At 46.4% G+C, this 24706-nt stretch overlaps 1 protein-coding gene across 1 annotated transcript in view; it reads right to left on the reverse strand.

Annotated features, from left to right (window-relative positions):
- Window positions 1-24706, reverse strand: part of PTPN23 (protein tyrosine phosphatase non-receptor type 23) — a 663560-nt gene that overhangs the window by 407219 nt on the left and 231635 nt on the right. Inside the window, exons 11-12 of the mRNA XM_078662553.1 lie at window positions 17491-17549; window positions 9189-9268 (exon numbers count right to left, since the gene is read on the reverse strand). Coding sequence (XP_078518679.1) covers window positions 9189-9268; window positions 17491-17549 — 139 coding nt within the window. The remainder of the gene's footprint in view (window positions 1-9188; window positions 9269-17490; window positions 17550-24706) is intronic.

The following is a 24706-nucleotide window of genomic DNA, read 5'->3' on the forward strand; positions in this document are numbered from 1 at the left end:
TCAGAAACGAAAGCTCCCTGAGGGATTCATCCTGGTGGCCCTCAAAAGTTGGACCTCCCCCTACCCCCACTGACCACACTAGGAACCTAGGCATCTTTCTGGACAAGCTAACCATAACGACACTGGTCAACTTGATCTCCACCTTCTGTTTGTTCATCCTCTTCATGCTTCGCAAGATATTCAAATGGATACCCCAAAGCTCAAGGCACAGCTTCACACAGGCCCTCCTCTTCAGTTGAATGGACAACACCAATGCTCTCTACGCAAGGATCATAGCTCACCTCAGAATACAGAACATTCAGACAAACCCATATCACTCTCTATGTCAGGGAACTTCACTGGCTCCCAGTACAAAAAATATGCCAGTTCAAGCTCCTGACCCACGCATACAAGGCCCTGCACAACTGCAGACCTGCCTACTTGAATCACTGCCTGAACTTCCATTAGCCCACCAGACACCTCTGCTCCACATCCCTTTCTATAACCCTCACCCCCACATACGACGTAGCAGACACAAAAGGTTGCTCCTTCTCCTACCTAGCAACAAAGACATAGAACAAGCTATCTTTTTTTTTTTGTTAATTTAAAAAAAAACTTTATTGAAGATCAACATTAGGTTTACATCTACGCTTACTGCCTACAACCGAATATTGACCGGCATAGCGACATTGGGAATGTGTAAGAAGGGTGTACTATGAGGGCAGGGGAATACACAGCAAGCCGCCTACAACCCCGTCGGGCCGACCGCGTTAGCAGGAGTGTTTGGCTATGAAGGCAGGATTATCATTGCATACATATAATAACAAGAACATTAGCAAACAACGGAGGCATCTGGAAAAAAAATAAACAATTCCACTTATGTGTTGTACACTAAAGAAGTATGACCATGATAAAGGGGTGTTTCGGCCTATAAATAATGTGGCGATGACACATATCGTCCCGAGTTGTCCAGTGCGCGATGGGTGTGTGCTCTGCTGGGGAGCACTGTCAGGGGGCGGGTGATATTTCTGATGAGGTTTCCGCGTTATTGTCTGTGGCATGTTTCAATAAATACGTTTGCTACGGGCCCTAGATATCCCTTGGGCGTGATGAGGGGGGTTGGAGCTCTGCATAAATGTGTAACTGCTCCTGGCAATATGTTAGGTCCTGGAGCCAGTCCTTAAATTTCGGCGCTCTCCCTCTTCTCCACCGACAGGCAATTTTCCTCTTGGCGAGTAGTAGTGCTATGGAGCTGTACTTCCGCATTTTTGCGGCAATGGGTTCAGTGTAGCCCAACAGGGCAGAAAGTGGGTCTGTAGGGACATGTAGGCCAGTCATGAAATCTAGTGCAGCAAGTACCTCCACCCAGTAGCGTTGTATACGTGGACAATCCCAGGCTAGATGCCTAGAGTCAGCCTGTCTCCCTACCACAGCGGTCGCAGCGATCGTTGCCCCGTAGTTTCAACCTGTACAGTTGTGCTGGTGTGTAATATAAACGGTGCAGGTATTTGTAATGTATTATCCTGAATCTGCTGCTAGCGGACTGTCCTGTTTGTGCACAACAATATGTCCACTGTTCGTCGGTTATGGGGTGACCAAGTTCTTCCTCCCACTTGCCCTGGGCCGTTGGTGGGTCGTATTCTCTATTGATTTGGACGGTGTGGTACAGTTTCGATAGAACATGTGCAGGGGCATCTTGTTGCAGCAGTATATGTAACGGGGCATCACTAAGGGTTCCAGGGGAAAAGTGGGTGTAGCAGCTTTCAAGTCTTGTCGGAGTCTGATGTAATAGAAGCGGTCTAAGGGAGTAGGGTCGACATTTTAAAATTTGTCGCTGGTGCTGAACTTCCCATCAGTATATAGGTGTCCCCAGGTTTGTATGGAGAGTTTGTGGAGGAGCGGTCTACATCCGTCCTCCTGCGTGACTGGGAGGTCCTGTCGCCCGTAAATGGGGAAGGAGAGGAGAGTATAGTGATGTGCAGTTGGTTAATTTGGCTAGGTCGTGCCATGCACCGACGGTACATTGAACGGTAGTAGATGCAATATGTCTGGAGACCGCGGCGACACTGAGATAGGCGGTGCTAGGAATGGGGTGCATGTAGCCGTTTTCAATCGCCAGGTGAGGCATGTGGGGGGGGCTTCATCCAGTACGTAGCATAGTGTGCCTGTGCACAGCTGAAATATAATTCGATGTCTGGCACCGAGAACCCACCCGCATTAAAAGGGCGCATAAGTGTGTCCCATCTGAGTTGGCTTGTTTCCCTCCCCATATTAGTCATATTAGTTGAGTCTTCATGGCAGAGAAAAAGTGACGGCTGGGGGCATATGGGATGCTGACAAATAAGTACAGGAGTTTGGGTAGAGTGACCATTTTGATTAATGATGCTCTGCCAGCCATGGATAGGGGTAGCGCTATCCAACTTGTGATTTTATCGGTGATGGAGTCTAAAGCGCGTCCGTAGTTGGCTGTCATGAGTTCATCGTGGAGCGAGACACAGTGACACAGTGATACCCAAATAAGTGAGAGTGTCATCACACAATTTAAGGGGAAATCAGGGGTAAACCTTGTGGTGGATTCAGTAAGAGGATAAATCTGGGATTTGGACCAGTTGATGTTAACCCCCGATAGTTGCCCAAACAGAATAAATAAGCGCGGCATGGGATTCAAGCTGATGTCAGGCTGTCGCAACTATAAAGTGATATCGTCTACATATAAGGATATGAGAATCTGCCGCTCAGGGTAGATGATGGCATGGTCCCGATGGTGTTGTCTAATTTTAGCAGTGAGAGGTTCGATAGCCAATGCAAATAGGAGAGGGGAAAGGGGAGATCCCTGCCTGGTGCCACTCGCCAGGGGCAAGGAGAAAGAGCGCAGACCATTTATCATTACGGAGGCGTGAAGACCAGTGTATAATAGGTTAATCCAGGCCAGAAATGGGGTTGGGGGGGGGGGGGCAAGGAAGCCTAAGCGTAACAAGATAAAGGAAAGATAATCCCAATCCAGGGAACCGAATGCCTTGGTGGCATCAAGGAATATGGCAGCCGCGTTTTCCTCGGGGTCAATGTCGTGAAGTAAAGCGAATAGTGTTCTCAAGTTGTGGGCTGTGCTCCTAGTCGGGATAAATCCTGATTGGTCCAGGAGGACCAGCACTGGGCATATGGGGGCTGATGCGGTTAGCAATTAGTTTGGTGAGAATTTTGGCATCTACATTTATGAGTGAGAGGGGTTTGTACGAGTCAAGTTGCGTGGTTGATTTACCTAGCTTAGGCAACGATATAATGAGAGCTTCCCGCATTGTTCTGGGCAGAATGTCGGTCTCACGGGCCTCCTCGAACACGTGCCTCAGCACGTGCATAATAAATGTTTATACAATTTATAGAATTCACCTGGTAGGCCGTCAGGCCCCGGAGCCTTGCCAGATTGCTATTGCATGATGGCTGAGAAGATCTCATCATCCTCATGGTGGGCTAGTAGGAATTCTCTTTGGCCATTTCCTAACCAAGCTATGGCAGTGTCCTCAAAGAATGATTCAAAATCTACTGGAGTGTGGCGGTGGTTAAATGTAAATGTAAATTGATGGAGTATAGACCTTTATAAAAAATGTTAAATGCGGCTAAAATTTCCGAGGAGTTTCCGTGTATCAGTCCATCCTCATCTTCAATTTCTAATACTGTGTTGGTGAAACGTGGAGGGCGGCCAGAAGAGGCCAGCGCTCTACCCGGTCTCTCGCCTTCACCATACTGCCGAGCTTTGTGATATTTTCCCCTGAATTTACACTCGCGTTCAGCAGTTTCTTGATATTCGGTAAGTAGCGCTCGTAGGTGTGCCTGTAATGTGGGAGAAAGCGCGGACTGGAGATCAGACTCAGTTTGCTTGAGTTCTGCCTCGAATTTGTGGAGTGTGTTTCTTATGTCTTTCAGTATCCAGCCACTTTTCGCTAGGCAGATGCCCCGTATGGTGACCTTAAAATCCTCCCATATGGTAGAGTATAGAGGGACGGAGCCAATGTTGCGAAGGAAGAAGTCCGATATTTCTTGTTCTATTTCATCCTTAAAAACAGGGTTCAGTAGTGACTGCGGATTGAGGCACCATACTAAATATAGAGGCTCCTCCTGCGGCGGTGTGAGAGTCAGCAATACTGGAGAATGGTCCGAATATGTGCATGGTAAATAAGTGGTGCGTGACGCCCAAGTTGCCAATCCCCTGTCGACCAGCCAGTAATCTACGTGCGACAAGGAGGCGTGAACGGAGGAGTGGCAAGAGCCCTGTCGCGTCAATGGGTGGCGAGTCCTCCAGGGGTCTGCAAGGCCATGTTCCTCCACTATGTCCCTGAGGGCTCGCTGCGCAGCTGTGCAGTGGTGTGATTGTGGGTGTGACCTATCTAGGCCAGGGTTGAGTATGACATTAAAGTCTCCCCCCATATCAGGTGTGTAGTGTCTACATCTTTTACCTTTCCCCACAACACCCGGAAAAACTTTGGGTCGTCCGAATTTGGGCCAATACATGACACCATGGTAATGGATTGCCCTATTAACCTGCCCAACATGATGTTATACCTCCCTTGTGGGTCTGCATAGGATCCTATGGGAGTGTGTGCTTTACCAACATAGAAGTGCCTCAGGCATATGAGGAGTAACAGGAGAAGCCCATGTGAGCAGCCCGCTGTGTTTCCTGTAGCATGGCGCAGTGGATGCTGTGGCGATCCAAATATAATAAAATAATAATAATAATAATAAGGGAGTTTATAGAGCGCATTGTTACGCCTACCCGGTGTGTCCCCACGCTAGTGGAGAGAGACCAAACAGTAGCAGGAAAAGACATCCACCTGTAGGCGTCGCTAGTTTGTGAACAGATAGGTTTTAAGAAGACTCCTAAACCTAGTCTCCGACCGTTCTAGCCTGAGGCCTACAGGGAGGTTATTCCAGTTTTGCGGGGCCAGGAATCTGAATGACCGACCGCCCTTCCTAGCTTTCTTAATCCTAGGGATTTCAAGCTGCCCCGTCCCTAACATCTCAAAGTTCTGCCTGGTGCATATCTGGTAACCAGATCTCCCAGATAAGTAGGAGCCTTATGCCAGAGAACACAATGGCAGATAAGGAGGGATTTAAACAGGATCCTCTTCTTGACGGGTAGCCAGTGAAGGGCTACGAGGGCCTGCCTAGATGCCGCCCTTCTGGGTAGTCTCAAAACCAGTCGAGCAGCCGCATTTTGCAGGACTTGTAGGCGCCCAAGATTTTTTTCCGAAACTCCCAGGTATAAAACATTCCCGTAGTCTAACCGGGACGTAATTAGAGCCTGGGTCATCGTCTTTCTAGCTTCCAGAGGGAGCAGATCCAATGTTTTGTTTAAGATTTTTAGAACACCAAAACATTTCCCCACTAAGCGCCGAATATGACCTTCATAGGAGAGGGCAGGGTCCACCCATACCCCTAGATTTTTAGCCTCCTTGTATGGAGTTGGGGTAGGGCCGAGGCACTGTGGCCACCAGTCAGTCGTCCAACTAGATCTGTCCCCACCTACCACCAGCACCTCAGTCTTGCCTCCATTTAACTTCAGGCAGTTCTTGTCCATCCAGGAGGCCAGCTCCTGCATGCATGCCTTAAAGTTAGAGGCCTCGGCCGACGGGGCCTGGGATAGGGAGATCAGCAGTTGGGTGTCATCAGCGTAAGACACTAACTCTAGCCCGAATGCCTGCACCACCTCCGCCAGAGGGGCCATAAATAAGCAAGGATATGACGATGTTTCTGGGGGTCTCCTAAGCCACGCACATTCCATGTTAGAAAGTTATATTTGAGCGTTGTGGGATGGGGATCTGTCATATTCGTAGTAGAAAAGATCGTGATAAGCCATATTGTGTGTAGCTATATGGAGATACAACCAGCAGTGGAATTGTGTAAAAAGCCAGAACAAAAGAAAGTAATATAGAAATCAATCCCTGATCCCTCCCTCCTCCCACAACAGCAACCCTAACCTGCGGTGCTGTGCAACCCCCCCACCCCGACAATCCCATAAATCCCAGTCCCAACCGGGGACAGTAAGAAAACTTTGCAACCACGTTGTACAAAGTCATGTGAGAGGGTTCACCTGGTGGGTGGCGGCCAGAGGGCAAACCAGGTACTCCTCGCAGTGGTGAGGGCGTTCGGGCTTAGAATCTTCGGTCCATTTAGGCAGTTTAAATAGTAGGGTTCAAAGGCCTAAGCAGGCCTGAGCTAGAAGGTTCACAGTGCAGGGGTCAGTGCAAGCAGGCCAGGCCAGGCTCGGGATCCGCCGACTCGTACCTGGCCCGAGGATTGCATGTCTAAGCTTCATGGTATGGGCTCCTACGGTGATAAGGTTTGTATCTTTGCAGCAGGGGAGTCAAGTCCATCGTCTTCAGCTTGCGTGTGGCCTTCGCCATTTCAGTTAGGAGCCTGATAATCTGTCAAGTGGGCGTGTCCAGTCGAAAGAGGGATCTATCAGCGTGTTACAGTAAGGTCGGTTATTCAATGTCCGATGCACCTCTGTTCTCTTCCTCCTGTCTCAAAGGAGAGAGGTGCCCTCCAGATGGTTTGGGTAAGGTCTTGATGAAGTCCTGAGCATGTTGCGGATTTGTAAAGAAGTGCTGCTTCCCTTGGGCTGTGATCTTCAAGCGGGCCGGGAAAAGCATAGCATAGGGGATGCCGAGTTGCTGAAGTTTCCTTTTATCCGGAAGAAATTTACACCTCTGCTCCTGTACAGCCATGGTAAAGTCCGTATATATGGAGATCTCTGACTCATCATGATTGAGGCATCCTTTCTCTCTGGATAAGCGGAGAACAGTGTCTCTATTGCGATAGTTTAGTATTTTAGCTATTATAGGACGAGGGGGAGTACCAGGGGGGAGGACGACTTGCCAGCGAACGATGTGCCCTTTCGACCACGAAGAATTCATCTCTGCCAAACAGTGTTATAAGTAATCGTTTCACGTAGGTCTCCATTTTCCCAGTTGCAGTAGACTCCGGTATCCCCAAAATACGGAGGTTGTTTCTCCTTGAGCGCGATTCCAGCTCCTCGTTCTTGGCGGCTATCACCCTCAGCACTTTATCCATTTCAAAGTGTATGATTATTTGTGGCTGTGGTCATGTCCTCCAGGTCTGATATCTGCCTCTCCGCTTCAGTCAATCGGTCATCGTGTTTTTCCACCCTATGCGTGAGGCCATCCATTCTGGCTGAGATTGAGTCCATTTTGGATTCGATGGAAGTCAGACTTGACTGCATCGCAAGCAGCAGTTCCTTTAAGTCCGCCGTTGATGTGGTCGCAGTTTCAGCCTGCTCATCGCCTGGTTCCGTCTGGGATCGGGGAGTCTTCCTGGTATCAAAGGTAAGCTTCGGCTGCCTGTTATCCAGCTTCCCCATCGTGGTCAGGCTGGAGGATCTGCGATTTAGTGGGGTGTCGGGGGATCCGTGTCTTCTACTCTTGGTGCGCTTCTGTGGACACAGGATAGGTGGCTTCTTGTGCGCGTCTTGTCTGTCCAGCTGGTGGGTACATCTGGCTCCTCACGCCCTGCACCGTGGGCTGCCACCCAGCATGTTCGCCCCTCCAGGCCCCCGGTGACAGTTTAGCGGCCGCAGGTGGCAGACGCCGTGTATAGGTTGCACTCCCCAAAGGCGTGGGCGCCCCGTCACCTCTGAAGCTCCCAGTGCCTAAGCAGGTCCCAATGAAGCTCGTCACCTCTGGGTTACACCTCCTTACAAGGAGTGCAGGTGCGCAGAGCTGCCAAACCAGGGAGGCCCAGTTGTGTGCACGTGCGAGTCGGCGGGTCGTAGGAAGGGGCCTTTCAACTCGAGGGTCGGGCCAGGTGGTTACCGCAATGTGGCTGGAATCCAGCAGGCTCTGTTGCTAGGCGGAGCCCCCCCACAGTGTCAGCTCCGCGGAGCGGATGACCGCCGCCGCGCTGTTCACCCGGCAGTAGCAGTCTCAGTGGGCGGACATTATCACACCAGGCTCAGTAGATGGCAGCTGCGGGAGGGGACTGTAGGCTGCAGAGAGTTCAATTGGGGCCGCAATCCCCAGGAGTGGGCACAGTGAAGGATTTAAGGCCGTATGTCTTCACAGGCTGGAAGGTTATGGGATCAGGCTGGGGGGAGCAGTTCACCTCGGCCACCACTCAGGGGTCGGCAGGCACCAGCTCAGCAGCAGGTCCCGAGCAGGGTGTCGATCATTAGCAGCAGTGTTCGCCGCGGCAGCCCCTCCGCAGGCAGTCCACCCTGCCGCCATCTTTGGAGCCGCAAGCTCAGGGTCCATTGCTGCGGAATTCACGCCTCCAGGTAGGAAAAAGCTGTTTTTTTGGGCCCAGGCAGTCTCCATGGTGCTTCCCGTGGATATGCCGGCTGTGCTGGGCTAGAATGACGGTTTGGCCAGGATATTAATTGGATTGGGGCCAGAACTGCAACGGACCTCTACATCTCTTTCACAGTTCCAAAACGCCCTGAAGACCGGGCTATTCAACTGGACCCTGACAGCGCCTGAATACCCTCAGGGGTGACGAAAATCGCTCTACAAATCTACTGATTTATTGATTGAAATCACAGTGCTAGAATTTCAGCAATGGCTTGAGGGGCAACAGAAAGCATGCAAGGTTTCAGCATTCGATTGCACACAAATTTGACGTTATGGCTTTATGTGGTAAAAGACCACTCAATCACATTCAATATTTTTATATGGTGTGAAATGGGGGATGCTGATGAGCATTCTCATGCTATATTCCAAACACCTTTTATGTTACGCAAGGCAAACATATATTCATGTTATCACTGAATATAACCCACAGGCTGAATAACGGGATGTGTTGTATAAATGGAAAACAGGCTGTGGAAGTAAAAGCGTCAGATTCCAACGACCGATGGAGCAAGGCTACTGAATGCAACAGCTCAAAAGAGAAAATACATCCTGCCTGGGTAGAGGTGGGTGGATCTTAAAGAAGTGAAACAAATGTCAACACTTTAAAACAAAGTATTACTGTGACTAATATGATTTACAAGTTATGCCCACTAGATAAAGGTAATCCTAACACCATTACGCTCTCGTCAAAGAACACAGATGTGTTCACGCATCAACACAGATTTCTCCTTCTTTCACAACTGAAAACTATTTAGGGAAAAATATAGTTTCTTCAACATAAATACATTTCTCAGGTTGCAGAATCCCTCAATCGGGTGAAACATTTTTGCATTACACTGCGGCTGTTACCTTTTACTGCCTGAAGAGTATCCGGTCCAGGAACTGCTTCATGATAGATAAAATCATTGTCCTTTTTGGCAGAATTAAACCTAAAATCAAAGATACTACTATAAGTGCATGAAAACAATACATCTCTTGTCACAGTATGTCTCTATGACTAGTGGTGACATTGAATGTTTGTACACATCTTTTAAAACAAAAAAGTTACTTTTCAGTTTAGCTGTCATTTTCAATTAAGAGAGATTTCAATCTGCACCATGAATATGATTCGGACCCAAAGGTGGAAAAAGGAATATAAAGATAGTGGTAAGGTTGTGGGCATTGTGGGCTTTCAGCTGACATCATCGAATGTCTGTCAGCCTCCACTAATTACAAGAACATTTTGGGACACTCAATGACTTTCATCATATTCCTAATATAAAAGCATGGCAACAGCACCATCTAATGATTTCAATACTGGTTAACAAACTGCTTTTAACTACATTGATGCAACAGGAACAATATATCAATAATTGTAAAACTGGACTACTTCTCTAGCCTTTTCTTCCATGAAAAACCTCATGTCTCTATAAATACACACTAGAACTTGCACACTAATCCATGGAGACCAAAATCAGCAAGAGACATACACACACACACACATAAAGCTAAATAGATGGCAAAGACATAACCACCTCAACAACACACTGCAGTAAAGTACCCCTTTTTGGCATGGTTACTGCCACTTTTTGATGCAATTTTGGGAGAAAGTGCAGTGGATTCCTGCTATGCAGGTACCCAGTGCCAGATCTCATTCCCTTAAACTGTACAATCGTTCCTCCAATTGGTAAAACCTTTGGCACCCCTGTAGGTCCGTAGTAAATGGTACCCCATGTACCTAAGGCAGCGGTACCAAAGAGGGTCCCCAAGGGCTGCAGCATGTATTATGCCAACCTAAGGGACCCCTCACCTAACTCATGCAGACTGTCCCTGCAGACAGCGTGTCTTGGTGCAAACAAAAGTGAAAACACTGGAGGCAGTGACAGGCCAAAAGATACCTAGAGATCCCAAATTTGTGCTACTAGGCATAAGTGCAGAAGAGGACCTCTCGAAACCACAATTGTTGTTAACCAATCTTGGCTTGGTAGTCGCCAAAAGAGATTTGGCATGTAACTGGGTGAAGGCACAGGTGCCCACAGTGGACGAATGGAAAAAGGGGATGGACATGTACATGACAGGTGAAAAGATCACATATATGTGGCTCGGGGATGCCCCAAAAATTCTGGAAAAATTAGACTCCCTGGATACAGTATTATGGTCTCGAGATACAGGATTCGCAACTGATAACCCAATCCATAGACAATTAGGGAGTGGGAGGTGAGGATGGGGTAAACTGAGAGATGAGGAAACTGTGAAATGTATGTTTATGCTTTATGTTTTGATATTCGACCTGTCACTACCAATGTATAAGCAGAGCATTAAGACCTTGATTCGTTTGTCCGAGACTGTCAACTATATTAATGCTGATCTAATGGAAAATGTTAATAAAGAAAGTTATTTTTTTTAAGTGAAAACACGACATGGCACACATCCGTGTGCCATGTCTGCAGACCCTTCATGCAGTATAGGTAAGCCACCCCTTCAGCAGGCCTTACAACCTTAAGGCAGGGTGCGCTATACTATGTGTGGACATACCTGCATAAGCAGATATGCCCCTGTGATATCCAAGTCAATTCCTAGATGTCACAAGTGAACAGGGAAGCCATTTTAAATACAAGTGCTGAACACTGGTAAAAACTAATGAGGGTTTCACTGAAACATATGGTGTTTGGTATAAAACATCTTGTATTAATAAACCCACACTGATTTCAGTGATGGATTTATTAATAGATGCATCCAGATGCGCGCCTTAGAGGTGCCCCCTGAAAACCTGCCAACTACTACTGTGCTGGCTGACTAGTCCTGACTAGCCTGACACCACATATGAGTTTCTAACCCCCAGGGGTGAGAGCCTATGCTCTCGGGAGTACAAAGGGAAGGGGTCCCAGAACACTGTTAATATGCAATAGACATTACTTAGTGTAGAAAATAGAAAACAAATGAGATCAACTTGAAGGGACATTGTGATTTAATCACAATGTGCCAAAACACAGTGTATTGTACACACAATGCATGCTGTCATCATAAAAAGTAGTGGTGCCCCATAGGATGAGGGAAGGAGGGTGTCGGTGAGAGGACACCTCTCACGGTGCCTTTCCAGACACCCCCCCCCCCCGGGTGACAGATGAAATCCAGCCCGCAGAACCACGGATTACTGACCGTGCCCTGGTGGCGCTTTTGCAATGAAGTTGTTGTAACGAGGACAGTGATTTTTCAGTCTAACCTCCATGCATACATTGATGTGATTACCATCTGAAGTCGTGTTTGACTGGGTTTCCTTGCCTCATGACCCATTTGTTATTTCGTGACTCACGGAAGTCTGCCCCCTCCCTTCCCCTGTCCTGAGGAAGACCCTCCTGTAAGGTCCTACTACTCTATCTTGTTGTGGGGTCGAAACGTCGACAACCGGTCCGCCTGCTAGCTTCTACCCCGAGCGTGATTTTTACTGCAATTTTAGAAGCATGGTTGATCATAATTTATGACATTTATTATTTATTTGTCTGGCTCTGTTTAGAAGCCAGGATTAAAAATCGTTTTGATTAAGGTCGATTGACCTTCACTGTACCACTTCCCTAACCCTGCACTATTACCTCTGACCGACACCCTACTTCCCTCATCCTATGGTGGCCCCCTCTGGCATACATGGCTGCAGACTTTACTCCACACAGGGGCTATGGCCTGACTGACAAGGTAATATTGCAGCCTTCACTGTGGCCTCTAAGGCATACGGGACTGCCGACTTTACTCTGCACACTGGGGACTGCTTAATTGGCACAGCACTAATGCAATCTTCACAGCGGCCCTCTCTAACATATAGGGACCGCAGACTTTACTCCACACACAGACTACAGCCCAATTGGCACAGCAATAATGTAATCTTCACAGCGCCTTCGCTGGCATACGGGGTCACAGACTTTACTGCACACATGGACGACAGCTCAATCGATGCACCAACAGCTAGCTTCCCAGCTTTCCCCTATGAGCTCTCCTCTTCATCAAGGGCACACTGGTCTTGGCAAGAAGACTAGCGTTGGTGCTCCAGGCTAAATGTTCTTGGATTTACCTCACCAAGTTGGGAGACTGGCAGACCTTAAGCCCAAATCCTGGTCACAGGCAGAAGCCTTTTAGAGAGCCTCCTCCTCCTCGACATACAGCCCAACTGGCTGCTTGTCAGTTGACAATTTTCAGGGCATCAGCCATTACCAGACACAACATGTGATTTAATGTCAGAGTTTTTGAAGTCTGTGTTAGGGGTCCGCTACCGTTTGAAGTGACCATTCCTTCAGGAAGCAGTCAGTCACAGCAGGAGCAACTCCAAATCTGACCCTCCCTCCTCCCAAAACATAGGTCATGAGAGCGACTAGAGGTTCAGATCGGACTGTCAGCAACAGTGGTATGTGCATCAAAGGGTTATCCAAAAGCCCCAGCTCTACATTTTGCGATTCTCTGATCAGCCCTATCTCATTTCTAAAATGTGCCCAGGCCTTGCCCTTCCTCCAGGGAGCAGTCGGCCACAGCAGAAGCAACTCCAAATCTGACAGCACCACAACATAGGCCATGGGAGTGACTAGAGCTGAAAGTCAGCAACAGTGGTATGTCCATCAAAGGGTTATCCAAGAGCCCCAGTCCTACAACCTCAAGAGATTTTACAGTACCTGATATCTTTGTAATGCTGCTTCCGCTGCTCTCTTAAAATACCTCTTGCTCTCTTCTGTAAGGTTTGTGTCACAGGGCTCATTTGCTCCAGCTCCATCATTCTTATACCTAGAAATCAACATTACTGCACCTGCCATCAAATATGGTTGGAGGTTATCTCAGAGTTCATGTGTTTTTTTGCTAAATCACGCCTTTAACAGAAAAGCTCTACATGAGCTCCGTTTTCTTGAGTGCCTCGCTTAGGTTTTTGGGCTCAAGTTGTGACCCCACTCCAGAAGATGCCACTTCTGTGCCAATGACTCTAGTTGCGTTTGTGAACTCAAACAAGCCCCAAAGAGGATGGGAGCTTGTTTTAGTAGCTTGTTTTAGGAGCATTTGCAATGAAGAGTAAGATCTGCTCCAGGCCTCCCACCTGCTCAACAGCCTATTGTCACTCCATCATGAACACTAAGAGGGAAGTTCAGTCCTCTATTAATAAGAAACTCTCACTCTTTCTAGTTTCACATATAGCACTCCATGGGTTGTAACTCTGGCTAAATTCATGCTAAAGGCAGCACTATCTGTGCATAAGATCGCGTCCATGCTGGAGTTGGTCAAGCAGTAGTCCATTCCTATGTGCGTCACCAATCCCAAGAAAGAAAAAGGCAAGAAGGAGAAGGTAACTTATGCTCTTGTCTGGTGGATCCTGCAACACAAGTTGGCAAACCTACGGAGCCCCCTCGTCAACACCCCCATCAAGCTTAAATGGCTACAAGAGTCCATGGTGTTTGGATGCAAGTGTTGCTCATCATTACGTGCTCTGTCCTGTTCTTTCCCAAAACCTCCAGATTCATACCCTGGGTCTTCTTGTGGCGTAAAGTTGGCCAGTGCCCCAAAACTCAATCCTCACTTAGGCTCTTCATCCACAAGGCTCGTAGGTTGAGGACATATTGAATGCGTTTTTCTGGTGGGGGGACGTCATCAACAGTCCCTTGGGTGTTGTCTTTCATGCACAAGATATTGAAAAATTTAAAACTTCTAATCTCATTTTAAAGCAGATAGAAAACTGGTATGGAGATTCCTGCTTTATATCAGCTCCTAAACAAGAGAACAAATCTCTCACTTGCTTTTTCTGGTTATCAAGACTTCAGAGTCCACAAACTAGAAATTAAAATGTGGCACCTCACAAAAAATATACAATTGAATGCAATCACTTCGCCATGCCAGCAGCAGATATGATGCATAATTTAAATTTGTTTGCCATTATCCCAATATTTTCCATTTAAAACTGCGCCAGAATAGATGGCAGGAGGCCTATCTGGTGGTTAAATAATTTTTGATGAAAGAGCTGCTATGCCATAGCAAATACATTAGCCTCTTTATATGATTCTGTAAGAAAGTGCCCTCTTTTTGCCTGGTTGCCCCCACTTTTTTGCCTAACTACTGATGTACTTAGACTGAATGTGCCCTGGATTCCTGCCAAAAAGGTACCCAGGGCCTATGTTCTTTCCCTAAACTGCATTGAGACAAAACCCAATTGGCACTCTTTGGCCACATGTCAGTTCCTTGTAAATGGTACCACAGGTACCAAGGGCACTGTGGTCAGGGAAGGCCTCTAAGGGCTGCAGCACTAATTGTGCCACCCTAAGAGGCCCTGTACCTCTACACACACACTTCCATTGCAGGCTGCGTGTTTTGGTACAGAACAAAATGAAGAGACCGACATGGCACACATCCCTGTGTGCCATGCGTACAACCCACTGCCCTGGCATAAATCAACCACCCCTCTTGCTTGGTGCACAATACCAGTGGTGAGGGTACTGGTGCATGAGCCCTGTAAGCCCACAGTGTCTAAACCAATTCTTAGACATTGTAAGTACAGTAATGCCATTAAGAGTATATGGTACTGGGAGTTTGTCATTATGAATTCCAAAGCACCGTAATGGCATTACTGAAAACTGAAAAGTTTGGTATCAAACTTCTCAGCACATTAAACCCACAATGATGTCACTGTGGGATTTAATGAAAAATGCACTCAGAGGGCCTCTTTGAGATGCTTCCTGAAAAACGACCTAACTCTAGTGTCCTGGCTGAGTGGTTGCTCGCCAGCTGCCACCACCAGACATGTTTCTGGACCCATGGGTCAAGAGCCTCCTGCTCTCGGGGGTCTGAAACAATGCACACTCTGGGAAGAGGTGCCAAGCCCCCTCCCCCAGGATGGGCAGAGTTCACAAAGGAGAAGCTTCAAAGGCTTTACACGTTTGTGAGCTACCCCAACCCTTTGCAGCTTCCAGCAACCGGCTCCCACCGGTTCTGACCCCCACTTTGGGCAGGAAACCAAATGAGGAAGGGAGGTGTGCCCACCTTTGCCAACCCTACCCCACAGGTGGGAGAGGCGAGGTGAAGCACAAGTCTCAGTCCCGCCATCTTGCAGTTGGGGACCCAGCTAACCAGAGAGAGGCATATACCCCCTCCCACTGGAGGGTGGCATAATAGGGGAAGGGACCTATTGGTCCCAACCTTAACTTACCTGTAACACCCCTAAATCTAGTATTTAGGGGCAACCCTGAACCTTGCCGCCCGAGACAAGAACCGACCAGCAGAAGATAAAAAGAAGGACCAAAGAAGCTGTGTTGAACTAAGAAGAGGAGGACACCCACTGACTTGGCTCCAGCCCTACCGGCCTCGAACCTGCTCCAGCGAAATCCCGGTGTGTCCTGCAGCCAGCAGCCCAGCTCAAGAACCCCAAGGACCTGCTCTACCTTCCAGAACCAAGACTTTGTCTCCCGTGAGCACTGTATTTGCTCACACACAGACTCCGGCTCCGGCTAAATCCGCAAGTCTGCACCACTCTGCACCGGACACCCATGGCCTGAGTCCCAGCGGCCAAACACCACGAGGGAGTCTCCCCGGCGATCCTGACCTGAGATCTGGTAATCTCTGACCTGCCACAAATCTCCAATTGTAGCCTGCAGCCCCTTTCTGGAGGATCCCCGCGACTAGAGCTGGTAAGAGAAACCTGATGCCTAAAAACACCCTTGCACCAGACATCCCACTACCTTGGGTGGCCCAACCGACTGTGTCCCAGCATCCCTAGACATCCCAACTAACCTCTTCAACCAGTGGTCACCCCCAGAAGATCTTCATCTCCAAGCCGACAGTCATTGTTACAACCGGAGAATCCCCACTGAAATCAACAGGGCATCTGACGCCAAAACAGCACCCTGCACCCAGCCACCGATGTGGGTGTATTTTGGGTGCTAACTGGGATCCCCCTTTGCCCCGAGCCTAACAGGAGCTTTGCTCCCACAACCTTGTGGCCTGCTTGGATAACATTGAGCCTCAGCACTCTGCACCCGGCCGCCCTAATGCCGCTGAGGGCGTTTCAAGAGTGTATCCTTATTCCTGGGGAACCCTGGTTCTAACCCCAGAATACCAACTCCCACAAATAAGTACTTACCTGCAAACCGTTGACTTCATTTCCTCCCATAGGATTGCATTGACTGTTTTTCTTGAAAATTGTTCTAAGTGTGGAGTTGGTTTGTATGAAACGCTGAAAACCAATATATTCTAAAAGAGTATTTACTTACCTTTTGTCTAGGCAATGTCTCAGTGTGATCTCTAGGCATATCACCCTGATTAGTAAAAGTAATCTGAAAAGTTATCTAAAAAGTAACGTAGATAGTATTCTGTGAAGTAACTAAAAAGTCATTTGGAACTGTTGACTTACCTGTAATTCAACCAACTGCTTTTGAACCTACAGTCAACCGTAAAACACTGCATAAGATTTTGCAAAATATTATTTTACTTACCTGCACAAGGCTCGGCTTGGTTATAGAAATAAAATAACTAAATCATATTTTTGATACAAACAAATTGGTCTGAGTTCAGTCTTTGAGTGTATGACATAATTTCTTCACTGAGTGTGTACAACAAATGCTTAGCACTACCCTCTGATAAAGACTTACTGCTCGCCCACATTACCATAAATAGAGAGTAAGGTGCGATCTACTTTTACCTCTGCCTACCTTTGGGGTGCCACTGGACTCTGTGCACACTACATCTCATTTTGGTATAGTATATACAGAGCCAGCTTCCCACAGATTCTTGTTCTGAAGTAGCAAATGCAACACTAACAGTCCCCCAAATGTGTCCCAGTTCGAAAAGACAGTGGACATACACAGACATACACACACACTTCAGGCAAAACACCAGTGTACAGAATTCCTGTCAGTGTGCCACTGTGGCATCAGACTGCCACATCAGCAAGAGAGTGATCCTTAGCATTACAAGACCACTAAGCTACTACTATAAGGATGACACGCATTGCATAATATACATTTATATGATTAAAGAACCTCCAGGTCTGCTGGGGCTGATAAATAAGGTTTGGACCATAAACTTTTTAACAGAACAATGTACAAGCTCAAATAAAATGAGTTGCAACAGCTTTGACATATGTTTACTCCAAGTAATAAGTGTTTTGTGCAGCTAATTACTCTGACCAGAAATGGTAGTCTTTATACTTGCAACTCACTTTCCTCCAATCACATCCATGGTAAACTTGAGCGCGTCCTGTACAGTTACTGGCTGACCCTGCAAAAGAAACCAATGGGTAAAATGTAGGCAAGTGAATACAGAAGTCTGCTGGCATGCACACAAATCCTATAGAGAACTATTTGCCACATTTAATTATAAGTGGATATTTTTCATACTAGATGTAGCCTTTAAGAAAATCAGATTCGAGCAAAATAGATGAAGTGATGTGAAAATGCTGTCGGATATATAAGAACTTAGCACTTCTGTCAGCTAATGGTTTGACCCAAATTAATTTTTGAAAAACACATCTAGGCCACCACAGTGGGTTTAACAAGACCATAATGATAACAACTGGAATCCCAGACATCTTTCACTTAAAAACTTTTTTCGGGGGTTTTCTTTGAGAAAGCAGGCATGTGAATCCTTCACATAAAGTAATGAAATCCTATGGAACTCACTCTAAAACCAAAACCATAGTGATTTTAGAGACAGGCCTCATATAAAACTTGGTTGGTATTTCCAGGAAACTTGAAGTAGGAGCATCTGATATTTTCTACATTATTAGTGCAAAAGCATTTCCTGTAGGGACCCAACTGCTTGCTGCTAAAAGAGAATCCCTCTTGCCTACACAATCATCTGACAAGTCTGCCTTCCCACTAGCACATGAAAACAAGCTGGTCCTAAAATCGACTAAGATAAACTATTGTATCTAAAACAGCATTCAACAGGTCTTGTGACTTGAGCTAATGAAAACAGAAAAGCTACTTGTAACCCTAGTTCTCCATCCGGAGTATGTTCTTTGAAATCAACTATATGAAAACTACAATTATGTGTCGGATTACAAAACACATAAAAAAATTTTTTTTAAACAATCTGGTAAAGAAAATATTCAGCTATGTGGCAGCATTCGCTCTGTTTTTTAATTACCTCAAGTGAACCAGAAATACATTTTGACACCACAAAATACCAACTGACCAACTAAAAAGAAAAACAAAATAAAGGAGTAAATGATGGACATACAGATTAATCTTTACCTCGAAGAATTCTGAGCTCACGCTCTTACTAATTTCAGTTGCATCATTGTTGCAAAATTCAGAACAATGGCAGTCAAGCATACCCTTTTAAAAGGACGGGATTTGGACACACATTTCAATCTAACAACAAAGTGTTTGAACAAAAGGAAGATAACAATGAAACATAACTAGGATTAGGACTACCTTCCCAATCGGCCATGCAATCTTGTTATATGGTCATCTACATTACAAGGAATTGTTAGTTCCTACTTCTAAGCTAACCTAGTGCAAACCAGGAGAACTAAGGCAAAAGGTGAGAAACCAATCATGCAAACAAATAGCACAGAGAGGCATTATCAGTTAAGGTGTCCATATTAAAGTTTAAGTCACTGCAATTACTTTTTGCAAAGGTGGGGACTGATCGCTCAATGGCTGCTCTATAAGAGTCAGAGATTTGAACCTTTCTGACAATGGCACCAGTAACTGCTTGGACTCTTGTAGAATGAGTTCAAGGTTATATTCGCATCAGTGTGCCTGATGTTCCATAGCAAGAAGTGACACAGAATACCTTAAATCAAAAGAGGGACTGTCCTGAGGATATAAAAAATGCTAATAGATTTTTCGACTGAAATGCACTAAATGCATAGCTGACATACATTGTTCATGCATATGTGTATATTGTGGATTATCTGTTTATGATTCATGAGATTCAGATGACCTGATTTTGCCTACTATTTTTTCCTCTTGTTTGTGTCCCTCCAGTGTGTTAGTCGGACATCGGCTGGTGTCCAACGTCCATCACACTCTGTGTCTTATTTCTCTGTGACTATTTTTATCAAGATATAAAACTGTCCGGCTGGACATTTCATAAAAATATATTTCTATTTAGTCTATATTTATTCCCTTAACATTCTTTCTTTTGTCTAAGGACCACTGTTTGTGAAAATAAGTACCTACCCAAGGTCCTTAGCTTATTGCGCCCTGGGTTCCCTTGTTTTGTTCAAATAACAAGTCCATTCCTGGGCGCTGTAAGTGCAGTGCTGTCATTAAGAGTATATGGTGCTGGGGAGTTTGTCATTACAAACTTCACAACACCACAATGTCTACACTGAAAGTTGGGAAGTTTGGTATCAATCGTCGCAGCACATTAAACCCACACTGATGATGGTGTGGAATTTAATGTAAAATGCACAACAGAGTGCATCTTAGAGATGCCCCCTGAAACTTGACCAACTCCTAGTGAGCTGACTGAGGGGCTGCTTAGGCTGCCACCAACAGACATGTTTCTGGACCCCTGGGTCGAGAGCCCGCTGATCTCAGGGTCATGAAACAATGCACATCCTGGGACGAGGTGCCAAGCCTCATCCCCCAGGATGGGCAGGGTTCACGAAGTGGAAGCTTCAAACGCATGCCGCCTTTGTGAGCCTCCCCAGACCATTTGCTGCTTTCAGCAACTGGTCCCCACTGGTTCTACCCCCCCCACTTTGGGCAGAGCTGGTGGGAAAAACAAGTGAGGGAAAGAGGTGTGCCCACCTCTGCCAACTCCACCCCTCAGGTGAGGGAGGCGAAGTGAAGCACAACTCTGAGTCCGGCCATCTTGAATGGGGGACCTAGCCAACCAGGGACAGGCTCCTGCCCCCCTCCCACTTCGGGGTGGCACGATAGGGGGTGTACCCACCCCAGGGAAGGGATCTTTTGGTCCCTACCCGTACCTACCTGTAACACCCCTGAATCTAGTATTTAGGGGGCACCCTGAACCTTGCTTCCTCAGATCCAGCCTGACAACAAGAAGAAAAAAAGAAGAAGGACCGAACAGCTGTGCAGCCAGCTAACAAGAGGAAGACACCCACTGACTTGGCCCCAGCCCTACCGGCCTGTCTCCCCTCGAACCTGCTCCTGTGAAATCCTGGTGTATCCTGCAGCCAGCAACTTCAAAAACCCCAGAGGACCTGCCTGCCTTCACTTCCAAAGACTGCTTCTCCCGTGAACACCGGATTTGTTCAACTGCAACCTCTGGCAGCAGCCAGAGAGTCAGCGAATCCAGCCCACTCTGCGCTCGCCGAACCCAGTCCGAGCTAGAGTGGAAAAACACCACGAGGAGGTCACCCCAGCGATACTGACCCGAGATCCGGCGACCCCTGGCCTGCCTCAAGCTTTCAGCCGACACCTGCAGCCTAAATCCAGAAGGCCCCCCTAACTACGACTAGGAGCTGGTAAGAAGATCTGACCCCAAAAGGCACCCCTGCACCTGCCGCCCCACGGCCTTTTGTGCCCAAACCGACAGTGCCTAACTAACCCTTAACTTCCCAACTTACCTCTCCAAGTGATGGTCGCACCCAGAAGTCCTTCGTCTCCCTGCCAGCAGTGCTTCTGCAAACCGGAGGTTCTCCATAGAAAACAACAGGACGCCTGACGTCGAAACAGCACTCTGCACCTAGCTGCCCCAGTGCCGCTGAGGGTGGGTGCACCTTTTGTGCTACTCTGTTTCCCCATTTGCCCTGACCTTAACCCTAAGAGCTTTGCTACCACAACTCAGTGGTCTGCTTGCTAGCAGCCACCAACCAGAGGCCCCCTATCCCCCAATGGATAACATTGGGCCTCAACACTCTGCACCCGGCCGCCCTAGTGCCGCTGCTTGTGCAACATCAGTGCATCACTAACCCTGGGGGACCCCAGAGTCTAACCCCAGAACCTTAACTCCCACAGTCGATTACTTACCTGTGAACCGATAACCTGTTTTTCCTCCATAGGATAACATAGACAATTTTCTTCCAAAAAGTTAGTGTGGCGTTTTGAAATCTAAAAATATTCTTTAAAAATCGCACAAATAACCAAAACGGGATTACTTACCAGTTTACAGGAAATGTCCCAGTGCTCAATTCAGGTAGCCAGCACTGAGTAAAATGGTAACGTACAAAGTTATTTACCTTTAATTTACTGGAAAAGCCTATTCATTTCAATGCACTGTTTTTCTTCCAAAAAACGACTGTGGGGCGTTTTGAAATCTAAAGATATTCTTTAAAAATCATGCGAATAACCAAAACGTAATTACTTACCTGATTACAGGAAATGTCCCAGTGCTGAATATAGGTATCCAGCACGGAGTTAGAAAAGTAACGTACAAAGTAACTTACCTGAAATTTACTGAAAATGCCTATTCATTCCAAAGTACTGTATTTGCTAAGTTTTGCAACTAGCTGCATCCCCTGTAAATCAAACAAAGTACACGTTCTATTGCATTTTCAAACTGTTCTATATTTCGCAACTTATTACTGAAAAGTATTTTATGCTTACCTGTGTCAGGCTTGCTTGGTTTTAAAAATAAACAACAGTATATTCTTTAGAAAAAAAATCGGCCTAGAGTTCAGTTCTTAAGTGTGTGAATTCATTTGCTGACTGAGTGTGTACATCAAATGCTTAATACTGTCCTCTGATACTGCCTTACTGCTCGACCAGTCTACCGCAAATAGAGAGTAAGGTTCTATCTAACTTTGACCTCTGCTTACCTCTGGGGTCACTTGGTCTCTATACACATTATACCACATTTTGTTGTAGTTTATATAGAGTTAGTTTCCTAGAGAACATGAGTGCTCTTTTTACATTTAAGGTGTGAAGAGCTCTTTCTGCTGAGGAATCAGGGTTAGGGTACAAAATAGGTAGTTCAATTAATTGACTGAGATGAAATCGAGAATCTACCTTTGGTATGAATTTTGGATTAGTCTGAATTACTGATTTTTCTTCATTTATTTGAAAGAATGGTTCTTCTAAAGTTAATGCCTGGAGCTCACTAACATACCTGAGTGAGGTAATGGCAACTAAATATGCCACTTTTCCAGATAAAAATTGAAGTGGGCATGTGTAAAGGATCAAAAGGAGGGCCCATGAGCCTAGTAAGCACATTTAGGTTCCAGGAGGGTGCTAGAATCACACAAGGTGGAATGATTCATTTCAGTCCTTCTATGAATGCTTTGATAACAGGAATTGTGAAGATGGATACATGCTGTCCATTTTGGAGATAGGCAGCTATTGCAGCAAGATGTAATTGAATGGAAGTGTATGCCAAATTGTACTTTTGCAAAAAAAAGTAAATAGCAAATAACATCCTGCACAGTGGCTTTGATAGGATTAATGTGTTTAGGTTGGCAATAGCAAACAAAACACTTCAATTTTGCAGAATAACAGGCTCTAGTTGTGGCGCTGTGTGCCTGTTTAAGAATAGCGGTGCATTCTGATGGAAAGTTTAGATAACCAAACTCTAAGACCTCAGGAGCCAAAATGCTAGATTGAACATCTTGAGGTCTGGGTAACTGATTTGTCCTTGATTTTGATTGAGAAGGTCCGGCCTGTTGGAGAGCTTCTCGTGTGGGACTACTGAGAGATCCATGAGCGTTGTGAACCAGGGCTGACGTGCCCAAGTGGGAGCTACTAGAATCATCTGAGATGTTTGCCTGAGTTTCTAAACCAGAAATGAAATGAGGGGGAAAAGTGTAGGCAAATATCCTGGACCAACTCATCCATAGTGCACTGCACTTGGATAGTTGGTGTGGGAACTTGGATGCAAAGTTTGGGTATTTTGCGTTTTCTCTTGTGGCAAACAGGTCTATGTGAGGAGCCCTCCACTTCTGAAAATAGGGACAGAGGACTTATGGGTTGAGTTCCCATTCGTGAGTTTGTTGGTGTGTCCTGCTGAGCAGTCCGCAAGATGGTTGTTCGTCCCTGGCAGATATTCTCCTAACAATTGAATATGATGGTGAAGAGCCCAGTTCTATATGGTTGGAGAGCGGTTTGAGATGTTACCTCCAACCAATCTCTGAAGCGTCTATAGTTATAGTGAACAGGGTCGAGAAAAGGCCACCCTTTCAGTAAATTGTTGGGGCTCCACCATTGCAGAGAACTGTGAGTTTGGCGGTCTGTCAAGATTAGATCGTGGAGGTGACCCTGTGACCAAGACCACTTAACGAGAAAGAGATTGATGTAGTGGGCACATGATCAGTCTTGTGTTGGGAACTATGGCAATGCAAGGTGCCATCATACCTAGTAGATGCATAACAGTTTCAACTGTGAGTGAACTGTTTGTCTGAAATTGAGGTAGAAGTGCCTGAAAGTTTTGTATCTTCGTGGATTGGAGTAGGCTAATCCAAACTGTGTGTTGCGGATTGCCCCTGAATATGGTTGGATTTGAAGAGGTTGAAGGTGAGACTTGGGGACATTGATGTCACCCCCAAATTTTGTAGGAGGTCTATTGTTAATGTGTTGTTGACAGTGTAGATAGGCGTTGGCTTTGATTAACCAATCGTAGTGGTACAGGAATACATGATTGGTTTGTGGAAGCAAGTGTGCTGCTACTACTGCTAGGCACTTTATAAAAACCCTTGGTGCAGTAATGACACCGAACTGGGTAGAAATTTGAATTAGTAGTGTTTTCCTGCTATGATAAACCTGAGGTTTGCGATGAGCAGGATGAATGGGTATATGGAAGTAAGCATCCTTTAGGTCCAAAGTGGCCATAAAGTCACTCATTTGTAGAAGTGGAATGACATTTTGTATAGTGACCATGTGAAAGAGTTCTGATAGGATATAGTAGTTGAGAGGTCTGAGATCTAGTATTGGTCTCAGTGACCCATCCTTCTTTCACGTGAAAAAAGTACAAGGAATACACCCCTATGCCTTGTTGATGAAGGGGAACTGGTTCTATAGCCCCTTTGAGAAGAAGGGCTTTGACATCTTGTTTGCGAAGAATTAAGTGGTCTTGTGATAGTCTGTGATTGCGATGTGGTGTGGTAATGAGCTTCAGGCACTAGCCATGTTGGGTAATGGCTAGTATCCATTGGTCTGATGGTTTCCCAGACCGGGTAAAAGACTGCAGTCTTCCCCCCGACAGGTGTTATGTGATTGGGGCGAAGGATAGGGCAGTCACTGTTTGGGGGTGGAGGCTGCACCAGGTGTTCAAGTACCTATACCTTCCTTTAATATTATTGCATCTAAATGAGCCTCTGTAAAAACCTTTAGTATAACTGGATTGCCCCTGCTTTGGCTGGGAAGTGGAGTCATCTGTGGCAAAGAATTTATATCTGCCCTTGTAGCCTGTTCGTAGAAAGGAACCGCGAGGTGTGGGAGTTTGAAAAACTCCCAATGCTTTTGTGGTATCAGTGTCTTTTTTTTTCATTTGGTCTAAAGTGGAGTTCACTTGAGGGCCAAATA

Source organism: Lissotriton helveticus, chromosome 10, assembly GCF_964261635.1.
Source record: "Lissotriton helveticus chromosome 10, aLisHel1.1, whole genome shotgun sequence".
NCBI classification, from domain to species: Eukaryota; Metazoa; Chordata; class Amphibia; order Caudata; family Salamandridae; genus Lissotriton; species Lissotriton helveticus.